General features: G+C 51.4%; 8 protein-coding genes across 8 annotated transcripts; 3 read left to right on the top strand and 5 right to left on the bottom strand.

Moving 5' to 3' along the window:
* Window positions 1-9: 9 nt before the first annotated feature.
* Window positions 10-1,991, top strand: BDW74DRAFT_129711 (uncharacterized protein). Its single transcript, XM_073722261.1, has 4 exons — window positions 10-731; window positions 796-903; window positions 963-1,700; window positions 1,772-1,991. The coding sequence occupies exons 1-3, from the start codon at window positions 373-375 to the stop codon at window positions 1,450-1,452; spliced, it is 957 nt and encodes a 318-aa protein (XP_073585632.1). The 5' UTR covers window positions 10-372; the 3' UTR covers window positions 1,453-1,700; window positions 1,772-1,991.
* rgd1 (putative Rho GTPase activator (Rgd1)) lies at window positions 1,794-4,581 on the bottom strand. The gene is made up of 9 exons (XM_073723950.1): window positions 4,304-4,581; window positions 4,178-4,231; window positions 3,500-4,106; window positions 3,244-3,449; window positions 2,668-3,193; window positions 2,473-2,616; window positions 2,326-2,420; window positions 2,203-2,273; window positions 1,794-2,145 (listed from the first exon to the last, which is right to left on the bottom strand). The coding sequence occupies exons 1-9, from the start codon at window positions 4,484-4,486 to the stop codon at window positions 2,034-2,036; spliced, it is 1,998 nt and encodes a 665-aa protein (XP_073585631.1). The 5' UTR covers window positions 4,487-4,581; the 3' UTR covers window positions 1,794-2,033.
* A 96-nt stretch (window positions 4,582-4,677) lies between these two features.
* Window positions 4,678-5,155, bottom strand: BDW74DRAFT_129666 (uncharacterized protein). The gene has a single exon (XM_073722257.1). It carries the CDS (start codon window positions 5,019-5,021, stop codon window positions 4,764-4,766), a length of 258 nt encoding a protein of 85 aa, XP_073585630.1. The 5' UTR covers window positions 5,022-5,155; the 3' UTR covers window positions 4,678-4,763.
* Window positions 5,156-10,073, bottom strand: BDW74DRAFT_129678 (pleiotropic drug resistance family ABC transporter). Its single transcript, XM_073722258.1, has 2 exons — window positions 9,164-10,073; window positions 5,156-9,093 (listed from the first exon to the last, which is right to left on the bottom strand). The coding sequence occupies exons 1-2, from the start codon at window positions 9,846-9,848 to the stop codon at window positions 5,291-5,293; spliced, it is 4,488 nt and encodes a 1,495-aa protein (XP_073585629.1). The 5' UTR covers window positions 9,849-10,073; the 3' UTR covers window positions 5,156-5,290.
* A 1,134-nt stretch (window positions 10,074-11,207) lies between these two features.
* On the top strand, window positions 11,208-13,626 carry BDW74DRAFT_129628 (fungal specific transcription factor domain-containing protein). Its single transcript, XM_073722256.1, has 6 exons — window positions 11,208-11,269; window positions 11,326-11,897; window positions 11,953-12,416; window positions 12,471-12,646; window positions 12,694-13,278; window positions 13,340-13,626. Exons 2-6 carry the CDS (start codon window positions 11,525-11,527, stop codon window positions 13,578-13,580), a joined length of 1,839 nt encoding a protein of 612 aa, XP_073585628.1. The 5' UTR covers window positions 11,208-11,269; window positions 11,326-11,524; the 3' UTR covers window positions 13,581-13,626.
* Window positions 13,627-13,777: 151 nt separating this feature from the next.
* Window positions 13,778-15,067, bottom strand: BDW74DRAFT_129597 (uncharacterized protein). The gene is made up of 4 exons (XM_073722255.1): window positions 14,480-15,067; window positions 14,328-14,426; window positions 14,217-14,269; window positions 13,778-14,157 (listed from the first exon to the last, which is right to left on the bottom strand). Exons 1-4 carry the CDS (start codon window positions 15,031-15,033, stop codon window positions 13,976-13,978), a joined length of 888 nt encoding a protein of 295 aa, XP_073585627.1. The 5' UTR covers window positions 15,034-15,067; the 3' UTR covers window positions 13,778-13,975.
* A 163-nt stretch (window positions 15,068-15,230) lies between these two features.
* On the top strand, window positions 15,231-17,178 carry BDW74DRAFT_129580 (uncharacterized protein). The gene is made up of 5 exons (XM_073722253.1): window positions 15,231-15,408; window positions 15,461-15,692; window positions 15,750-16,194; window positions 16,250-16,840; window positions 16,891-17,178. The coding sequence occupies exons 1-5, from the start codon at window positions 15,364-15,366 to the stop codon at window positions 16,991-16,993; spliced, it is 1,416 nt and encodes a 471-aa protein (XP_073585626.1). The 5' UTR covers window positions 15,231-15,363; the 3' UTR covers window positions 16,994-17,178.
* On the bottom strand, window positions 16,957-18,324 carry BDW74DRAFT_129583 (cytochrome oxidase assembly protein SHY1). The gene is made up of 4 exons (XM_073722254.1): window positions 17,980-18,324; window positions 17,395-17,910; window positions 17,238-17,340; window positions 16,957-17,171 (listed from the first exon to the last, which is right to left on the bottom strand). Exons 1-4 carry the CDS (start codon window positions 18,233-18,235, stop codon window positions 17,069-17,071), a joined length of 978 nt encoding a protein of 325 aa, XP_073585625.1. The 5' UTR covers window positions 18,236-18,324; the 3' UTR covers window positions 16,957-17,068.
* Window positions 18,325-18,475: the final 151 nt, after the last annotated feature.

The following is an 18,475-nucleotide window of genomic DNA, read 5'->3' as shown; positions in this document are numbered from 1 at the left end:
CGCAGCCGTTGAACAAACAATTCGAAAGTAGAGTCAAGGGAACGTATATGAAGGCAGGGGGCGTCCAATGCTGAGGAAACTCCGGCCCGCGCCCCTAACCTGCTTGCTGGCCACTTATCGAGACCCGAACGACGATTGTCAACAATCCTGCAGGATTCGAAAGGAGACCGAGGAATTGAACGGAAAATAGCGAGCTTGGACGGTGTCAAGGCAGATCGACAACCCCTTGAGGGAAGCGTGCGAGATTAGATCGCACTCGCGGCTCCAAGTCCCTCATCTGAGGTGCTCACGTGATCGCGTCTTCCTGGCAGCGCCGAAAAATCGCATTTCGCAACTCCGGGGCTCTAGTCGTCTCGCAAACCCAATTTCACAATGGCTTCCTCAATCTCAGGCGCTCCGCTGCTGTCAGCAGTCAGGGCACGTACCGCTGTTATCTCGTCGTATTCCACCGTCGGTTCCTCGCAATGCCGACAACTCTCGCTCTCCTCCCAGCGCAGCCGCGAAATGAAGGGAATGCCACAGTCTTTTGCAATGAAGCAACCGGCACAGCCCAGTATGAGAATCAGAACTTCAGAAATGGCACGGTCAGAAATGCCGCAAGATATCGGATTGCTACCCGGAACGTTCATCAAGCCACTGTGGAGGAACCTGCCTTCGATCTTCCAAGAACCTAAAGTGCGGTTACAGTATGAATGGTTGTGGTTGAAGTCATGGTTCCAGAACTTCATGGGGTGGGTGCCGCGCCCTTCTTTTGCGTTAAATCAGAAGGAGTAGAGTGTAGCTAACTGTGTCTAGGCTCGTCGTTTACAGCAAGACGGAGGGTAAAGGGCTGCCACTGCGGTTGAAAGAAAGACGGCTAGTAGCGCGCGACATCCATAAACAGATGTATTCTGCTTTTGCCAAGTGAGCCTATCTTGATCGTACATGATATCAGCCGCATCTACTGACAAAGTTTCCCGCAGAGGAGAAATCAGCACAATCCGCAACATCTGCTGCACCGGCCTCGCAAATAACCTCGTGAAGCGCATCGAAAACCGCCCCAGAGACGAACAAGTCACCTGGTCCCTCGACAGCTACATCCGCGCGCCATCAACTTGGTTCACCGGAATCCGCGTCGTTTCAGACCGTGCTACCCAAATCCCCGAGATCCCGAATTCCGGCGTGCGCCAGGTCGTCCTCCGAATCACCAGCCGTCAGTCAACAGGCAAGGTGCAGCGACGAGCATCAAAGAACGGCACCCCCGCCGAAAATGCCCCCAAGCAGCAGGACTGCACGGAGTACATCGTCATCCAGAAACTCCGATGGATGGGTGAGGAGGACGGCTGGCGCGTCTGGGGTCATGCCACTCCCACGACTGTCGACGATCTCAACTCTCCTTTCTTTGCCACCGGGATGTCATTTGCCGAGCGATATGAGGCAATGAAGGATGCGGCCATGGGAATGAGGAAGTAAACTTCCTGGCCCGCTTTCTTATATTCCGACTCTCTTTAATGAGGTCGAAGCTGCTCCACTTGGGCTTGCGCACCAATGTCCCGACCACTGGCTTCCCTATCTCAACAGATTGGCAAGGGTCTCACACCAGGAACTCGGGCTCCCGAGGGCCAACGCGGAACATGGTTTCGAGCCTATATACACCGGCAATCCACTCCGGCTGATTTACTCTGATAGTAATTACGAGCGTACGGCGTCTCATCATTCTGGTACAATATTCCGCCCCGGCTCTTCTACCCTTCAAATCTGTACTTATTTACCACGTTTTCTAAAACCTCAGTTACAAATTGGAGAAAATGTATGATTATGAAGAAGAAAGCTCTCGCGTGTCATATAAACATTGGGTAGTAGTAACGCATCGAAAGATGAATAGTATGTACAATACAAGGTTAAATAGAACGTGATTCAGATAGAACTGCATATAACGACCAACGAGCATTGAAGCAGCGGTGCTGATCAAAATTTATCCATAATGGTATGATCCCGTCTCGCAAAAACACGGAAGTTGGTTGTTGTTTTCTGGATATGCGTGTGGTAGCTGTCTAATCATCGTCGAAGATCTGGAAGGTGTTCTCGAGTATGGTTTCAATCACGCGTACCTGCCAGCCGGCATCTGCAATGTTGCCGCCTGAGCTGGCGCCCATCAAAGTCGGTCTTGAAATGGTTAGTGATGTTTCTGAAGTGACTGTTTGCATTGAGACTGGAACATACCCAAAGCAGATTGCGATGTTGCCTGCATTCATGCGGTTGTTGGTATAATGCTCTTGGACCTTGTGTAGGTGCTGGAATAGGTAAGCAAAGGACAGGGCGCAGAAGGCACATGAAGGAACGAACCAAGATTAAAGCGCGCAACGTAGCGTAATGGGCGTCTGGAAGACCGTTGATAATGGCGTGAAGTGAGTCCCTCCGTTGAATATCATCATCAATCCCTGATTTGTATGTCAGTATGAGGCGTGAATCGGATGGATCAAAAGAGCTTACGGGCAGCATCAATGAAACTAGAGTAGGCTTGTGCAGTCAACAGCGGATCTGGGAGGTCTCTGAAGAACTGTTTCAAGAGACCAGCGACACTGTTCACATCGTGGTTGAAGCTCTCGGGATTGGTAAAGTCGACTTGGGAAGAGTCTGTTGCGGGAATCAGCATTATATCATGGAAAAGCTCGCGAGAACACATACCATTGTCGAATAGAGCCTTCAATTGAGTGATGTGGTTAGCACTGCCTGAGAGCCGGTAGATACCTTCAAGATCAAGCCCAAACAACTCCACCGCCTGGCAGCACTGATACACAATCATGGGAACAGCCGTGCCGTCGCGAGCATATAACTCATCCAGTGATAGTCCAAAGACAGGCTTCAGCGGAGGCAAGTTCAAGTTTGAGGGGTAACCACCGCCAGGGGCCGGATATGGTTCCTTTGGCACCGGAGGCGGAGGTGGATTCATGCCCTGCGATTCAGGCGGAGGACCTCCTGAGGTCGGATACGGAGGCTGGAAGGGCGGCGGGGCGAAGGAGTCTGGATTCTCAGGATACGGCGGTGACTGAGGGCTCTCTAAGGGGCCAGATGATGGTATATGGACTGGAATCTGGGGCGGCTGTGCGGATGTAGGTGGCTGGGAAACAGGTTGGGGCACTACAACAGACTGTCGCTTTGTTTGCGTAGATTGAGGACTAGAAGCGGGAGGCGCAATGGGTCCCCCAAGGGTCTGCAACAGTTAGGCGGATGTAATGTACACCACTCGGATGGAAGACTCACTGGATGGCGATGGTACTGGATTTGGTCAGATGTTATAGCACCAGGGCTAAACTCGTGACTCAAAACATAATCATGGTAGTCTTTCTGGTTGTCGATTTGCTGAATCACTTCGCGGAGACTCTTTGGCGCACTACCACTGTCCCCAGGCTCTTTCAACGGGCTGATGGACAGACCCTGTCCTAGAAGTAGCTTTTCGTTGAACGTGCCTAGAAAGCGTCAGTTATGGCAGTTACGCATGGCATCCAGGTAAGCGCACCAAACTTCTGCATTTGCAGGGCAAGACCAGAGTCGCATTCCGAGATCAATTGCTGAATGTTGTGCACAGCCTGAGGCCGATGGGTTGCGATCAGCTCTTGTCGAGCCGTCTGGGCAGCTTGGACCTTCGCCTTGTAGTCCGAATCCGCACTCTGAACCTTGCGCAGCAGATCTTCTTCCTGTTGAGCCACAGATTTGGTACCCTTGAAGCCGAATTTTCCACCTGCCTTCTCTCCGGTCTTTACCCGGTCATACTGTTCCGCCAGAGTATCGTATTTGGACTTGGCTTTCTCGGCCAATGCCTCCGCCTCAAGAACCCTCTTCTCCGCGTTTAGACCTTCGTGCTTCCACTGTTTTCGCCCTCGCTCGATATTACCCGCGAGTTCATTGAGATTGTCGGCCATCTGCTGCAAAGACGCAGCGAACTGGAGCCCGTGATCCGCCATGCGGTCATGGAAGCCATTAATCTCAACGCATCCGTAGCTATAGGTACCCTGGCGGTTCTCGGATTTATGGGCGGCATCGTACAGGGTGCGCGACACCTTCCTCAGGCCCTGAGCGTGCTCTTCTTCCAAAATCGATCTCTTCTTCAGAAACAAGGCGAAGTCCTTCGTAGACACAATTGTCCGTTAGCGCATCGCGGATTCCTAACTCATTATAGTGGGCTGGATGGACTCACCTTGGCGGACGCAACGCTTTGTTTCAGCCTGGTCAGGAGAGTGGTGACGCCGATCTATGGGACTACCGGTTAGTACAATCCCCGCACGTACAAGGAGGCGTAGAACTCTGCCCAGATTTGCCTTACATCTGAATAGATAACTTTGTCCAAGCGAGCTTTCAGCTCCTCTGGAACAACAGGGGGTCCCGCGCGGACCTCAAAGCCTGGGGCGGACGGGGCGCCAGATCCAGCGCTTAGGGGGGGCACTCCTGGATCCCCGGGTGAAGGCGTGTTTGGCGCGGGGCCATCATGCAGAGTGGCGTCCGCCATGCGAGTGATTGATGATGTAGACTAAAAACAAGAAGGTGATTGAAGTTCGCAAGCAGCAGAGAGTTGCGCAGGAGGGTATAGAAGCAGAACAAAAGAATAAATGAGGAAGCCTAGGCAAGCACCCGACCCGGAGTATGCGGTCACCAGCTTATCGCCGGGTGGGGCGCAATGAGGCGCTCGTCTGGATTGGGCTTAGTGTGAGGCTTGGCCAGGCACCGGACAACGTGATTTCCGGCCGTGCTCCATCGGAAGCATAAGGCTATAGCAAATGTGATGCCTACCAAGTACTCCGTACCCTTATATTTAGAAGCGGATACGCAAGTGCTGATGAATCTGTTGTTGAAACTCGTGCATAGCCACGTTTAGTGATCAGGCTTCGACATAATACGAAGTAAGTAACCATAGCGGACGGGAACGCTCGGCATAAGGTAACAGGCACCGAGAAGACTAGCAACAAAAAGTCTGGCAAAAAGAAGTCTTCTGTAGGTCTTGTCGAGTATCCATATAGTCTAGGAGTCTTTGGTGTTGCCAGCATATTGTTCTATTCAGTGTGTACGGCATATAATCTATGCGAGGTGGAACCGAATATCCAAGCGATTATAAACAGGGTTGTAAGAATTGAACAGGCACTGACGGCACATGAAATAGGATTACAACTGGATGAAGCGAAGATAGTGCGAATAACAGGAATAACGTCAAACCAAGACGGCACAAACGAGAGAATGAAATCAAAACAAAAAGAAGATGTAAAGGAAAAGATAGCGCTATCGACTTCGAGAGCAGCAAAAGATGGCCAAGGACTCCTTATGCTGACCCAGCCATTTTCTTCCCCTTTGGCACACGGGCCAGCCAGTAGATGAACACTGCTCCAGCGATATTAAATGCAATATAAACCCACATGAGGCCAAAGTTCCTCCACGCCTCATCAAACCGACTCTCAACGCTCGCTAGGAACGTGTCTGTCTTGTCCATGGTGCAAAACGAGCATTGAGACGTTGCATCTGGATCGAGGAGATAGCCGCTTTGTGCTAATTGAATGTACGGCTGCATGTAATCGCCACATGTCTGGTTATCCGGCGGGTTGAAGGTGAGATATTCCACGGCTTCGCACTCAACATTCGTCCCGGACAAGCCCGTCGATAGCATCGCGGAGATCAGGTAAGTAAAAGGACTGACGCGAAACATGAAGATCCAGAACCCGGGCATGGCCTCGGGGGTCGAGAGCACGCCGCAGAAGATTAGACAGAGGGAGAACAGCATTGTTGCGACGTTGCCTCCAGTCTCTGCGAGCTCGATGCCTGCGATGATCATGTGCGCGAATGTAGACGTAAAGAGCAGGAATGTCCAGATTAGTAAGAACATGAGACCGCCGCGCTCTGTTACAGCGTTTGTGGGCTTTGCATTGTTGTATAGGCCGATTGGGTAATACCAGCAAAAGAAGATAAGGGCCGCCATGAGCGTGTTCCAGGGGAGTTCGACAATAATATTGGCCGTCATAAAAGCTTTCCAAGAATATGCCTTCGATGGGCGTTCTCGTGCTTCATAGAGGGAGCGTTGAGTGACAAAGTTAGGCATGATTTGCTGCACCAAGTTGCCGAATATTGTCATTAACATAAACACGCTAAACATCTGATTCTGGAGACCCTGAATGGACGTTTGAGCGTTGAAAAACGAGAAGCCAATGTACAGGGACGTAAGAACACAGAGGGCAGCTTTTGACCAGATGTAGGTTGGAGTGCGGTAGTATTGAGCGAATACTCGAACCAAGCACTCCCACAGTTGGATATAAAATGGGGCAGCGAACTCGCTCAAGGCGCTTGGATCAGACGAGTCGACAGGCTTGACGGACAGGGTTGATTTCAATTCAGCAAGGTGTTCTTTGACCCTAGCGTACTCTGGAGATTCTCGCCATGTCTTCACCCAGTCAATATCGGTGTGAGAGCCTGGAGCCGCTCCGATAACCTCCAACATCCACTCAGCTGGGTTATCTCCCGGAGGCAGTTCCTGAGAGCCATTGCGCACAAAATAGTTCGAGAGGGTCAAAGAGTTGGGCCCGATTTCTCCAAAATAGATGGTTCTCCCTCCAGATGCTAACAGGAGAAGCCGATCAAATCGCTGGAACAACATTGCTGATGGCTGATGAATGGTGCAAAGGATTGCTTGTCCGTGTTGGGTCAGGGTATCGATCAAGTCCAGAATAGACCACGAAGTCTGACTATCGAGCCCAGATGTCGGCTCATCCAGAAACAACAAAAGCTGAGGCTTCGCTGCAAGCTCCACCCCGATTGTCAATCGCTTTCGCTGCTCGACGTTCAATCCTTCTCCAGGAACTCCCACGATTGCGTCGGCATAGGCTTCCATCCCAAGAAGTTTAATGACTTCGTCAACATAATCAAGCTTCTCCTTTCGACTCAAGTGTGCAGGTTGTCGCAGGATTGCGCTGAAATTGAGAGCTTCGCGCACAGTGGACGTGGCTAAGTGAAGATCCTGCTGCTGAACGTAGCCGGTTTTTCGCTGAAATGACTGGTCGCGCAAGCGCCCATCAACAAGCATTGAGCCAGATACAACACCCATGGTGACTCTTGTGGCCAGGACATCCAACAACGTTGTTTTCCCTGCTCCTGACGCACCCATTAGGGCGGTGCAAGTTCCGGGTTTAATGAAGCCATCGACGTGATCGAGAATATGTCTTGTCTGCCCTTTGATCTTGATGTCATAGCAGACATCTTCCCAATGGAAGATGGCCGTTTGTCTCTGAATTCGAGCTGTGGTCTGTGGCGCGGATTCCTCGGTCTTCGGGGCATTGGCAGGCTGGCCAGGGTTCTCCGGATCAATTGCTGCAAGGTTTGGCTGATGACCACGGCGAAAAAGAAGAACTTCACCTTTTGACTTCTGCTCAGAGATATACTCCGTTCCGAGAAGATAGGTAAAAGCAAAGAATATCATGAACCCGATCAGAATGCCCATATTTCTCCATAGGTGCCCTTTGCTATATTGATAGCTCAGTTCAAGAAACTGTCCGCCATCCACAATCCGCGACCCTGGCTCCGCACCAACTGTCGAGCAGATCCGGTACTGCATAGATACGGATTCATAATCGCCCCCTGCCGGAATGACAGCTTCGCACGGGAATTGCCGACCATCGAACTCGTTGACCATGAAGCTTTCGAACGAGTAGGCAATAGGATTGATATAGTTCATCCAACGAGACCAGCCAAGCATATTTCGAGTAGGAATGGTGAACCCGGTATAGATTACCATTCCCAACATTATTATGGCTGCAGGCACGAGGGCCTGAGACAGCGAACGGGACGTCGCGGCCATGGTCCGAAAAATCATGGACATTGTGAATGTAGTGACAACTGAGAATATCCAAAACGTGAAGAAAGCACCAGCGTCACGGCGAAGGTTAGTCATCAAGTATAGGGGTACATTGAAAGTAAACGAGTTGACCAGCTTGTAGGGAGTGTCGCACAACATGGACGCAACCGCTTCGGCAAAAGGGTGGTAGAATGCATATCTTGATTGCTTTTCCACTATTGGTCGCTGCGAATATAGCGTCAAGATTTCCAATGCGCTTGAGAAAGCATTCAGGAGGACTGCAAAGAATAGCAGGGCCCCCCTGTGATAGAAACTGTCGGTGTTGTTAGGGAGATTGAAGAAGACTGATCCAATAATCAGAGCCATGATGAAATTACCAATTAAGGCCGTGGCCGTGAGACTGAAATCTCCACGGAGGCGTTGAAACCCACGAACGACGCACAAGGAGATCTGCTGCCAGACTGAGATCGTGTATGGAGACTTCACGCGTTGTCGCTTCGACTGCATAGCCCTTCTTGCATCCACGAAGGCATCATAAGAAGGACCACCAATGGGAAACTGCCGCTCATAACTCTCGATTTCGGCCATAAGCTTAGCACGGTCTTCACTTCTCTTCCATGCAGCCGCAAATTCATCTGGCGTGCGAGGGACACGTCCCTCATAACCAGGGCGTACTATACGTTCCGCTGGACTAGTGAGCGAAGTCAAAAAGTCGGCCGTGGTCTGCCTTTCAGGGCACTCGAACCCCATGTCAACAAAGAACTTCTTTGCATCCTTGGTGTTTCCAAAGTAGATCTGTCTGCCTTCATAGAGAACAGTGACCTTGTCGAAGACATCATAAGCGCTCTGGGAAGCTTGGTAAATGGCCACACAGGCAGTCGACCCGGTATACTTGCTCATCAGAGCCAAGTTCTTCACAAACTCGAGGGCATTGGCGCTGTCAAGTCCTCTCGTGCTATTGTCCCAACACTGCAGTGGAGCTTGACTCAGAGTAGCCTCTGCAATACTGACACGCTTTCTTTCACCACCACTTACCCCACGGATGAAGTCATTGCCCACGCGAGTATTATACGTATGTGTAAGACCAAGCATGGCCATGACCACATCCCTCATATGCTCTGCATGTTGCTTCTGGCTCACACCTTCCAAGCGGTTGCGCGGTGCCCGTGCGAGGGCGGCGAATGTAAGTGTATCGGCTACCGAGAGTTGAGGGAAATGGACATCGTTCTCCGCTGTGTAGATAGCTTCGCCCCGGAAAGAATTGTGCATGTCCTTGGCAGAAATGCCTGGAGTGACGGACATTGTCAGAAGCAGATACATGGAAGTGCAGTTGATCTGATTTTGAGGGAAACTAACCTTGGTAGTTCATCACCGTGTCTTCTGATACTTGGATGCCGTTCATTTCGCCCGAAATGGTCTTGAGAAAGGTCGAACATCCGCTTCCAGGGCGCCCCAGTACCACAAGCATCTCCCCACTTCTGACCAACCCCTCAAAGTTCTGGAGGATTTGGATTTTGGGCATTTTGATCCCGACCAACCGGCGAGCTATGGTCCCAAGCTCCAGAAGCACGTTCAAGACGTCTTTCTGGTAATCAGTAGGCGAACCGAACCCATGAACGCTGACATTCTTGAAGGCAACACCAGCTGTGCGATCAGGGTACCTCTCTGGATCACGAGATCGGATCTCTAGTAGCATTTTCATCCAGTCGCGGACACGGAAGTTTGGACTTTGGGGGTTCAGCGGCGAGTCAGTATCATCGAGAAAGAACGGATTCTCGAGCGTGCTTTTCGCGGTCAGTCTCGTGGATTGTCGGGTCAATTGTCGAGCCAGCGTCGCCACGCGAGTCTCCACGTCAGGCTCATTCTCGTGTAATGTTTCCCCATCTTCGCTCTTATCCTTCTCGGAACTGCCTACTCGAGCATTTGTGGAGCGGTTGTGACCGGCGCCGTCCTCGTCGAGGTCGTGTACTTCGGGTAAATTGTGACTGACAACCGACTGAGACCGCGGCAGGTTTGGAATGACGGTCCCGATGAACGACATGATGGCGTAGAGATCCCGAGAGGAGCATGGAAAAAGCCCACACTCGCAAGCGAGGATCAAGAGTCTTTAGATGGCACTGAAGAAGGTTTCGGCCCTGGCCTTTATTTACCTAGCGGTGGATGACGCAGGGCAAGAACCTGCTAGGCATAAAAGAGTTCGGCGTCATATCTCCAGGTGCCGGGTCGGAGGGAATAGCCTCAATCGATCTAACATTCCGGTTCCGATTGGAGCGAATTGGGTATTTCTGCCTCGATGTGCTGCCGGCAATATAGGCACCCGAAGCGCAATAAGGCATAACGACTAAAAGAGCATCCGGGGTCCCGGAGGCGGTTTGAGCACCGAGGCAAGACAGGCGACGTTATCTCTGCAACATGGCTTCCGGCTACGGCCAAGGAGGGCTCGCCGTACCACAAGGCATGGCCTCATAATGTTGGCAGATCTGTTTTGAGTGTTAGTGGATGACCCTGGCCATGGAATCTGGACGAGGCCGCACCATGACAATCAGATCACTACCTATTTGGGCCATGGCCTTCCTTATTCTCGGACTTTTATAGTGATCCGCTTGCCCATATAACATGTCCGCTCTCAAGATTGGCTGCTTCCTTGCCCATTCGCGAGAGATTGTTGAGTACATGCATCGTGGGGGAGAAGCCAGTGCCATGGAAGATTCAATGATGTCGGCATTAGGGTTGTGGGAACTAACAGGCCAAAAACGGGTCATCTGTCATTTGCCATGTTGTCATTTGAGAATCCCGTCCCTGATTGGAATGCCTAGTTTGTATTATAGAAAACTCCGTACATGATTACTGCGGCAATACAGAGAGAGAGGTGATCAGGAGATGAGGTTGGAAAAAGTCATCCGAGGATCCGAGGCTTAGCGTCTCCCTGCAGCCTCTCGCGCCCAGACCAGGCTCGCCTCTTGGCTTCACACGGCCCCCCGGATCGCAGCGTCTCCGAGGCATAACGGGCATTTTGGACATTCTGCCAGCTTCGAAGATATGTGAATCTGAGCGTCCGAAAGTCTGGGGAAATGGACCACGGTCCACATGCCGCAATGAGTGGGCTCTCCGATATCCAATCAACTCAAGTGTTGTTTAAGGGATCGTAAGGTTGCCAACGTGACCTGTTAGTTACAGTCTACTAGGGACCTGCGTGGTGGTACGGATTTGGAGGTTGCTGTTGGTATTTTGACCCTCCCTGACCTTCTTCTCAAAAGACACCACCGTGACCTGATATCCACACACCGTGGACGAAGCACCTGTTGCACCACCGACAACGCAGCGATGGCCACGGCTGCCGGCAGCAACAACGAGCCTGGGCCTCGCCATCAACCAGCTCAGGGTACGGTGTCGCAGGCGCGGGGCGTTTTTGATTCTCGGCCTCGAGAGAAGGGGCGCGCAGACAGCCAGCAGAGAAAGCAAGTGGGTGTCGCGCTTCAAGGCCAATAACGAGCGCTAACCATGCAATACTCGAGTAGACAAGCAATAGACGCCTCTCGCAAGAACAAGACTATGCTAGCGGCCATGGACCAGAGCCTCCTAGCAAGAGATTCAAAACGACGAATGATCCGAACAGCTCTAGACGTCAGAGAAACTTGAAAAAGTACAAGCACAACCCATCTTGATGTATATTTTCACTTTGCGTGGTTACTGACGAGAGCGTGCGACTGTAGCTTGATGATGCTGAATCGCTTAGAGTCAAATATAGGGCGGCTAGAGGCTCGCTTACAGGACCTGGGGTTTAACCTAGGCAGCGAGAGAAGAACGCAGGCTTTGCCACAACCAGTGGTGCCGGACAACTCACGTTCACCTACATCACCCTGCCCTTCCGATTCAGACAGCGTTATCGAAGAAGGTCTCTGGCATCGGGAGCCGTATCCGGACCAGGGCCTTGGGGTTGACGACTCAGCGCCGCCTTATGCTGCATTTCCAGCTATAGATCGAGAACCCGACGTGCCAATTACTCCTGAAGCAAATGAAGGCCGCGTTCCTGACGACTTTGGAGGTCTTCTCATTCCAAGGTGCATTATAGGCAGCCCAACCTCACGGGGTGAGTTCAGTGCTGATTCGAATCATTGGATTGTTAGTTTAACAGGGTTTCTTAGACATCCCGATTTTATCGCATGAAGGCTTGGAGTGGATGAGCCGAAAAGCTGGCATAAACCCCAGGCTCTCATCCGAAACTCGAAGTAATACGCCCTCGTTCGGGCTATCGGATAACGACTTTCCAAAGAAGTCGTTCTGCCCGCTGCCGTCGAAAGGGGAGGCCTCCTCGCTCTTGTATGAGTACTTACAGAATTTCAACTGCCTGTGTCCTCTATTTGAGCAAGCAAAGCTTATTTCCCTCTTTAATGAAGAGAACTTGGATAACGCATTGCGGGCTCCTTCTTGCTGGGCCAGTGTCAATGTGGTGTTCGCGCTGGCGATTGCATTTAGGATCAAAAACGAGAGCGTTGCTCACTCAGAGCACCAAAGAAGTTGGCTCTTCATTAAGAATGCGTTTGGCACCTTTCATGATCTTTGTCTCGGCCAGCCTGATATATGGTCAATTCAAGCACTTCTAGGAATGGTATGTCCAGATTCACGTGCCACCAGCCTAGCGCAATACTGACAGTCTAGCCAGTCGATTTTCTTCCTAGGAACCATGTCCGCTGAGCCTTGCTGCTTTTTGACTGCTGCTGCTATACGCATGAGCGAACAAATCGGGCTTGGAAGACTGAAGGAGGATGTTTCACTTTCTTCCGAAGAGGGAGAGCACCGAAGAAGGATATTCTGGATTGCGTACTGCCTGGATCGAGAGTATGAACCCCCACTACCTATGAAGAGTCAGCTCTAATCCATTACAGGATCACCCTTCGCTTTGGTAAGCCTCCCACGCAAAGCGACGAGGACATAAGCATTGGTCTACCTACGGAATCGCCAAAGGACAGTATCCGAATCGCGCCGTCAACGTCCAGGTATGGTGACTTTGATGCATTCAGAGCACACTGTCAACTTGCAACCATTAAAGGTCAACTTTATAAAGACCTATACTCCGCTGCGGCAAAAGATAGACCGTTGTCTGAGGTAATAACCTCCGTTGGAACGTTGGACGAAATGCTTCAGAGCTGGAGGGAAGAGCTGCCTTCCGAATGCCAGCCAGAACCACACGGGGCGCCGGCACCCGGCTTATCGAAGACTTCGATATCTGTCATGCTATTCTACCTTCACTGCTCCTACTTCAATTGCATAATTGCCATGCACCGGTCAATTGCGAGCCGGGGACTTCAAACATCCGAAGATCTTCTCAAACGGTACGCAGATCTCAGAGATTCGGCTCCTCCGCCATGCACCTCAAGAATATTCGAGTCTGAGTCTCTCTGCGCCAACGCCGCGCGGGCTTCTATCAGGCTGATGAAATATATGCCAGAAGGCCATATATCTCTCGTTGGGTATGTATAGATCATGTCCAATAGTCTCAATGTCCAGAATCAAACTAACAAGGATTGCAAGAATCATGATCCATTATCCCATTGTTGCACTGACAACGCTCTCGTCGACCATCATTCGCAACCCGCTGGAAACCTCACGACTAGCCGATTTGAGACTCATGGATCAGGTCGAAATATATCTGGCTTCGCTTGTTGTGAGCATACCAAATCAGGTAATCAGTCGGCTGAGAACGTATTGCGCGAACTATCGAGCTGCTGCAAGTGCCGCAATTCAGAAGACTATGCATTTCCGCGGCGGCTGATTCCTTCGGTTCATTGTTAACGTATTCAATCCTTATGGGCCTTTGTTGCCAAACTCCTTCGAGAGACGCCTGCTTCTGTTGCGTGGGGTTGGCTATACGTAGGTAGGGTTCCTGCCATGGTCAACCCTGACCCGCTTAATCTTGCGCATACCGACAGGCGGCAGACGTCCCATCCACGGTCCAGGTGGGCTTTTAGCAACTGTTTTGCCCACGGTCCAGCAACAGTTGTTCTTTCTTATGAGACGGCTAAAACAAGCCCAGCACATGTGCGCATAATTGTTGGAACTTTTTGAGTCGATATATACATGCTCCGATTAGTTAGTTAAGCCCCAGCACATTTGATCGATACCCCGATCATGTTCTTTTTAACGCCGGCAAACCATTCACTGCATTGCTCAAAAAACGAGAATTTCAATCTTCTTCTCCTTCACCCCATATCGCTCGCGTAGCTCAGGCCGAGTGAGCAGCTGCAGGAGAGGAAGATGTGTCTCTTTCATGTCGAAGATTCCTCGTTGCTTCTGGTCCACATATGAACCGTCAATGACTATGCGTTTCAACTCATCCAGCTTCAGGGATCCTGTTGCAGTCAGCAAGGGCCAAGATATTGCAAAACTACAACTGCCCAACAATTCATACCTGAGGCGATTAGATCAGAGATACGAGCCGGCGTTCCAGCTCCAATCCCCATTCTGTGTACATAGTTAGCATCTTGATTCCCAGAATATACCCAGTCCGATGTCAGCCTACCGCGCCCGGTCGAGGAATTGCTTGGCTTCTTCCAGCTTAATATGTTTTGCGAACAATTTGCCGATGGGCGATTCTTTCGTTGCGAACGTTCGAAGAGCCCTAGCCAACCGTAAGCATCTTCTCAATGCATGCTTTGAAGTATGATCACCCACCTAACAACATCCGCCGCGCGAAGACCAGCAGAAGAAACAACAATAGTATGCGGGGTTCCCTTCTTCTCCGAGGAGTCGGAGAGCTTGACGCCCTTGGGAGTAAACGCTTTCAGGAAATCAGGAAGCTTCTCGAGCGCCCTTGGAGAGGTAAATGACGATGTATCGAGGAAAGCGGAGTCCGGAACACTGAGGTCCTCCAATTCGACGGCGGTAATCTCCTTGTTGTGTCGTTTGGCCTTTTGCATAAAGTGATCGGCGAGTAATCGGCCGTCCATCTTCCCAATGGCTTCGTCGACGGAGATTCCCTTGCGCTCCTTCTCTAAGGGCTCGCCCCGGATGGCTTTCGGCTTGTCCGTCTCATCATTCTTGTCTTTCTTACCCTTCCCGTTCTTCCGCTTCTTGTTCTTGGGTCCTTCGGATGCACCAGCGCCGGCTGACTTATTCGGGGCCTCGGGCTTGCTCTGCTTAGAGCTGGATGATTCTTCGGCTTGTCTCTTGCGCTTCTTGTCCAACTTGGCTGAGAGGCCAGTTGAGTTGTTCGCTTCTCCAGACATTGTATATGCGTTTTGGCCTCGCTGTGAAAATAACCCGGATTTTCCTGAATATATGGTTGTTCTCCGACACTGGTCAAGATAATGCATTCAGCGGAACTTTTTTATGCCAAGCCTATTTTTATCGATAAGACCGACCCCAACCCCAACCACGCGGAAACGGAGATCCGGCGCGTTTCCACGTTCACCTCCCGCATCAACAATCACCAGCCGACCCTGGCCATTCTGTACTTTGCGTACATACACTGACTCGTCATATATGAGACCCATCGGCCTTTACTCTACCTACGGTAGTGTCTGCTAGCTACTGTGCTGGCTACTTCACTAGCTACAATGTCGAACACTCCAAATCCGCGCGCCGCCTCTGAAGCGCCTAGGGTTGGTGGATGAGTCCCTAGTTTACCACTCCTGATTAACCTGCTTCTCACAGATCTCGCGTATCCCAGTTCCCACACGCTATCCCTCCACACCGGGCCGAAAGAAAATAGGGTCGTCAACCCCTAGGGGAACACCAGGGAACAGAGGCGGCGCCCCATCGACACCATATGGGCTCCGCGCAATGCAGCGGCGCGCAGCGAATACGCCAGGTCGTGACCGTCGAAAGAGCGGACGAGGCCCTCCACGCGAAACAGTCTTTGATGTTCTCCGCAACCTTGGCAAAGGTATAGAATCAACCCTGGGGATTGTATTGACTGCGCTTACCGACTTGTGATGTGAAGCTCTCGCCCCTGAGTCACAGCCTATACGTTCATCCCCACAGCCTCCGCCAGAACCAGAGCCGGAATCCGAACCCGACGAAATAGACGAGCTTGATAACGAACCTGCACCTGAGAGACCGCGGCTGTCCTTGCCGTTGGAAGAAGTTGGAGAGGAGGATGAGGATGGAAGTCCTGAGATACGCCCGCCGCGGATGTCGTTGGCACTGGGCGATGATGACATTTCGAATGATGATGTGACGCACACTTCCATTGAATACCCTCGGAGAGCCACCCTTGACCATAGAAATCGACTGTCCATGATGAGTGCTGGTGGTCCTCGGTTAAGTGAAAACTTTGGCGATGCTACTGAGCTGGAAAGCGGCTCAGATGCCGGCGAAGACACAGGCGTGATACAGGACGGCGATCAAGATGAGACTATCATCAGCCAGGGCGCATTTGACAGAGGGTGAGTTCAATCATTTGCAAATTCACCTTGGCTTGCGTTTCTAACATCAGTGCAGCGGAGAAACGGAAGACCTCGGCCGGTTCAATCTCGATTTCAACTTTCCTTCACCTGTTGCGCAGGCGGATGATCCAAAAGCAGACGAAGTCATGAATGATGATGAAGAATTCGAATTACCGGCCATTGATACAGAACCGGGCCTCGAAGCAGACGTTGACCCTGGCCTCGATCCTGACCTCGGCCAGGACCGTGGCCCTGTATCGGATGATAGTGATGTTGGTGATGCTGCCGGCGGCTTCGGTCTAGAAATGTATCCTCCGGAAAGAGTGTCTTTGAGCGAAAGCCCTGGGCTTGTTGGGGGCGGCCTACGAGAAGATGACACTATTATCCAGGGCTCTAAACAGAAGAAACTCTCGCGTCATGGTATCCTTGTTCCTAATCTGCCTGCCGGTGTCGTGAAGAAGCTGGCTACGCGGTTCGCACGAGCACGAGCTGGGCCAAAGGCAAAGACCAGCAAGAGTACCCTGGCCGCGATCGAGCAGGCATCTGCGTGGTATTTTGAGCAAACCAGTGAGGATCTGGCGGCATATTCTAAGCACGCCGGTCGCAAAACCATTGACGAAGCTGATGTCACGGCGTTGATGAGAAGGTGAGTTTCTAGTCTCCGTTCTCTGAATGGAGATGTTGATCTATTTACAGGCAACGTCATCTCAATAACTCTACCACGGTATTCTCCCTGGCGCAGAAGCATCTGCCCAAGGAGCTGTTGCAGGACATGAGACTCGCAATACCCCCAAGATGAACGGTACAACTATATTACAATGATATATCATACCCAAAAACCGGAACGCCAAAAGTCAATGGGGCTTCCCGGACATTACCAGTTTATGTTCTGGCGGACACGACGATGAGCCTCGCTGGTAGGCCGCTTTCGAATAATCATCCACAGCATAATGGATGTGGCGAGGGATAGTCCGTACCTATTCATATGAGCAACGAGTCACGAAAACAGGAGGTTCCTGGGAGGTTCATTTGGAACATACCACGTGAAGATGTACTGGCTGTGATTGTTCCTTAAATTGACTTCAGCAGCACGACCAATGGGGACTCCTTTAGCTTCCCGGTCCATTGCGTCGAGCAGGTCCTGGACTAACAACTCAGTTAGCCATGCTCAAAGGCCAAAACTCGTGGAGATTAGCTTACTCTGTGTTTGTTCAATCCATATCGGCTGACTGCCGGTCAGTTGAGCCATCTGTTCAACATCCGGAAAGTAGAATTTCCCCTTCTCCGGCTGATTCTCAGGCGTAAACATGTTCTTCTTCCAAGGCTCCCGTATTAAGCCTTCAACCGTAACTTCTCCTGTGGGTAGCGCCTCTGGATTCCTATCCTTCTGGCTCATCATCTTCTTCGAGATCCACCCTCTATTGATCAAAACCGTACTCTCCCCCTTGCCCCGCTCAAGTGGCGTGATAACGATGAACCCATCTTGTCCCTCACGCATTCGCGGCCCAATCAACATTTCCTGATCATGTCGCAACCGACCGGTAGCATAGACGCGGCGGTAATCAAAGTCGGAAACGACGCTCGGGTCAACGCGCGGAGGTAACGGCAGCGGATCCTTAACAAGCCGGTCTTCGAATTTCGCCATTATCTTCGTTTTCCAATCCAGGCGTTGAATCTGCCATGTTCCGAGCGCGAACGAGATGATAGGTATCAATGCTGTTTCGTGAAGTCAGCATGGTACATATCTTGTAGATACAGCTCGCCCGCCGAGACAGAGAAGCATACCAAGAATGATCAAGCCAGGCCCGTGTTTGCGGCCGGTCCGCACGATCTTTGCGGGGTGGTCGACGACAGACAGCCAGCGCTGATCATCGCCCATTTGCTGCCCGTTGTAGAACCGAACTTGCGTTTGCTGGCGGCGGCATCGGGCGCAGATTGAATCGAGCTTGAGTGTTGTGCGCGGACTCTGAGCGGATGAGGAGATCGAATGTTGCCATGCTCGGGGGGCTGTCCGTTGGAAGGCCGAGAAGATCGGGCGCATGTTTGAATCGAGTTATTCGTTCCCTCCAGAATTATCCGTAATCTTTGGTGTCAGTTGGGAGATATCCTGGCGTTGAAGGTAAACTAGGAAAAGTAGAGGCAGTATGTTAATGGAGGAGGAATCGACAGACCCGCGGCAGCAGTGGAACCCTCAAATGATCGGCATCGGCTTATGCGCCGACGCTTGCGCGACCTTCAAGCTCATGACATCCTCTAGTCTATACTTCTCACATTATCTATA

This window comes from Aspergillus multicolor, assembly GCF_047715735.1.
Source record: "Aspergillus multicolor strain CBS 133.54 unplaced genomic scaffold BDW74scaffold_7, whole genome shotgun sequence".
In the NCBI taxonomy this organism is placed as follows: Eukaryota; Fungi; Ascomycota; class Eurotiomycetes; order Eurotiales; family Aspergillaceae; genus Aspergillus; species Aspergillus multicolor.
This window is presented reverse-complemented; position numbering and strand designations above follow the sequence as displayed.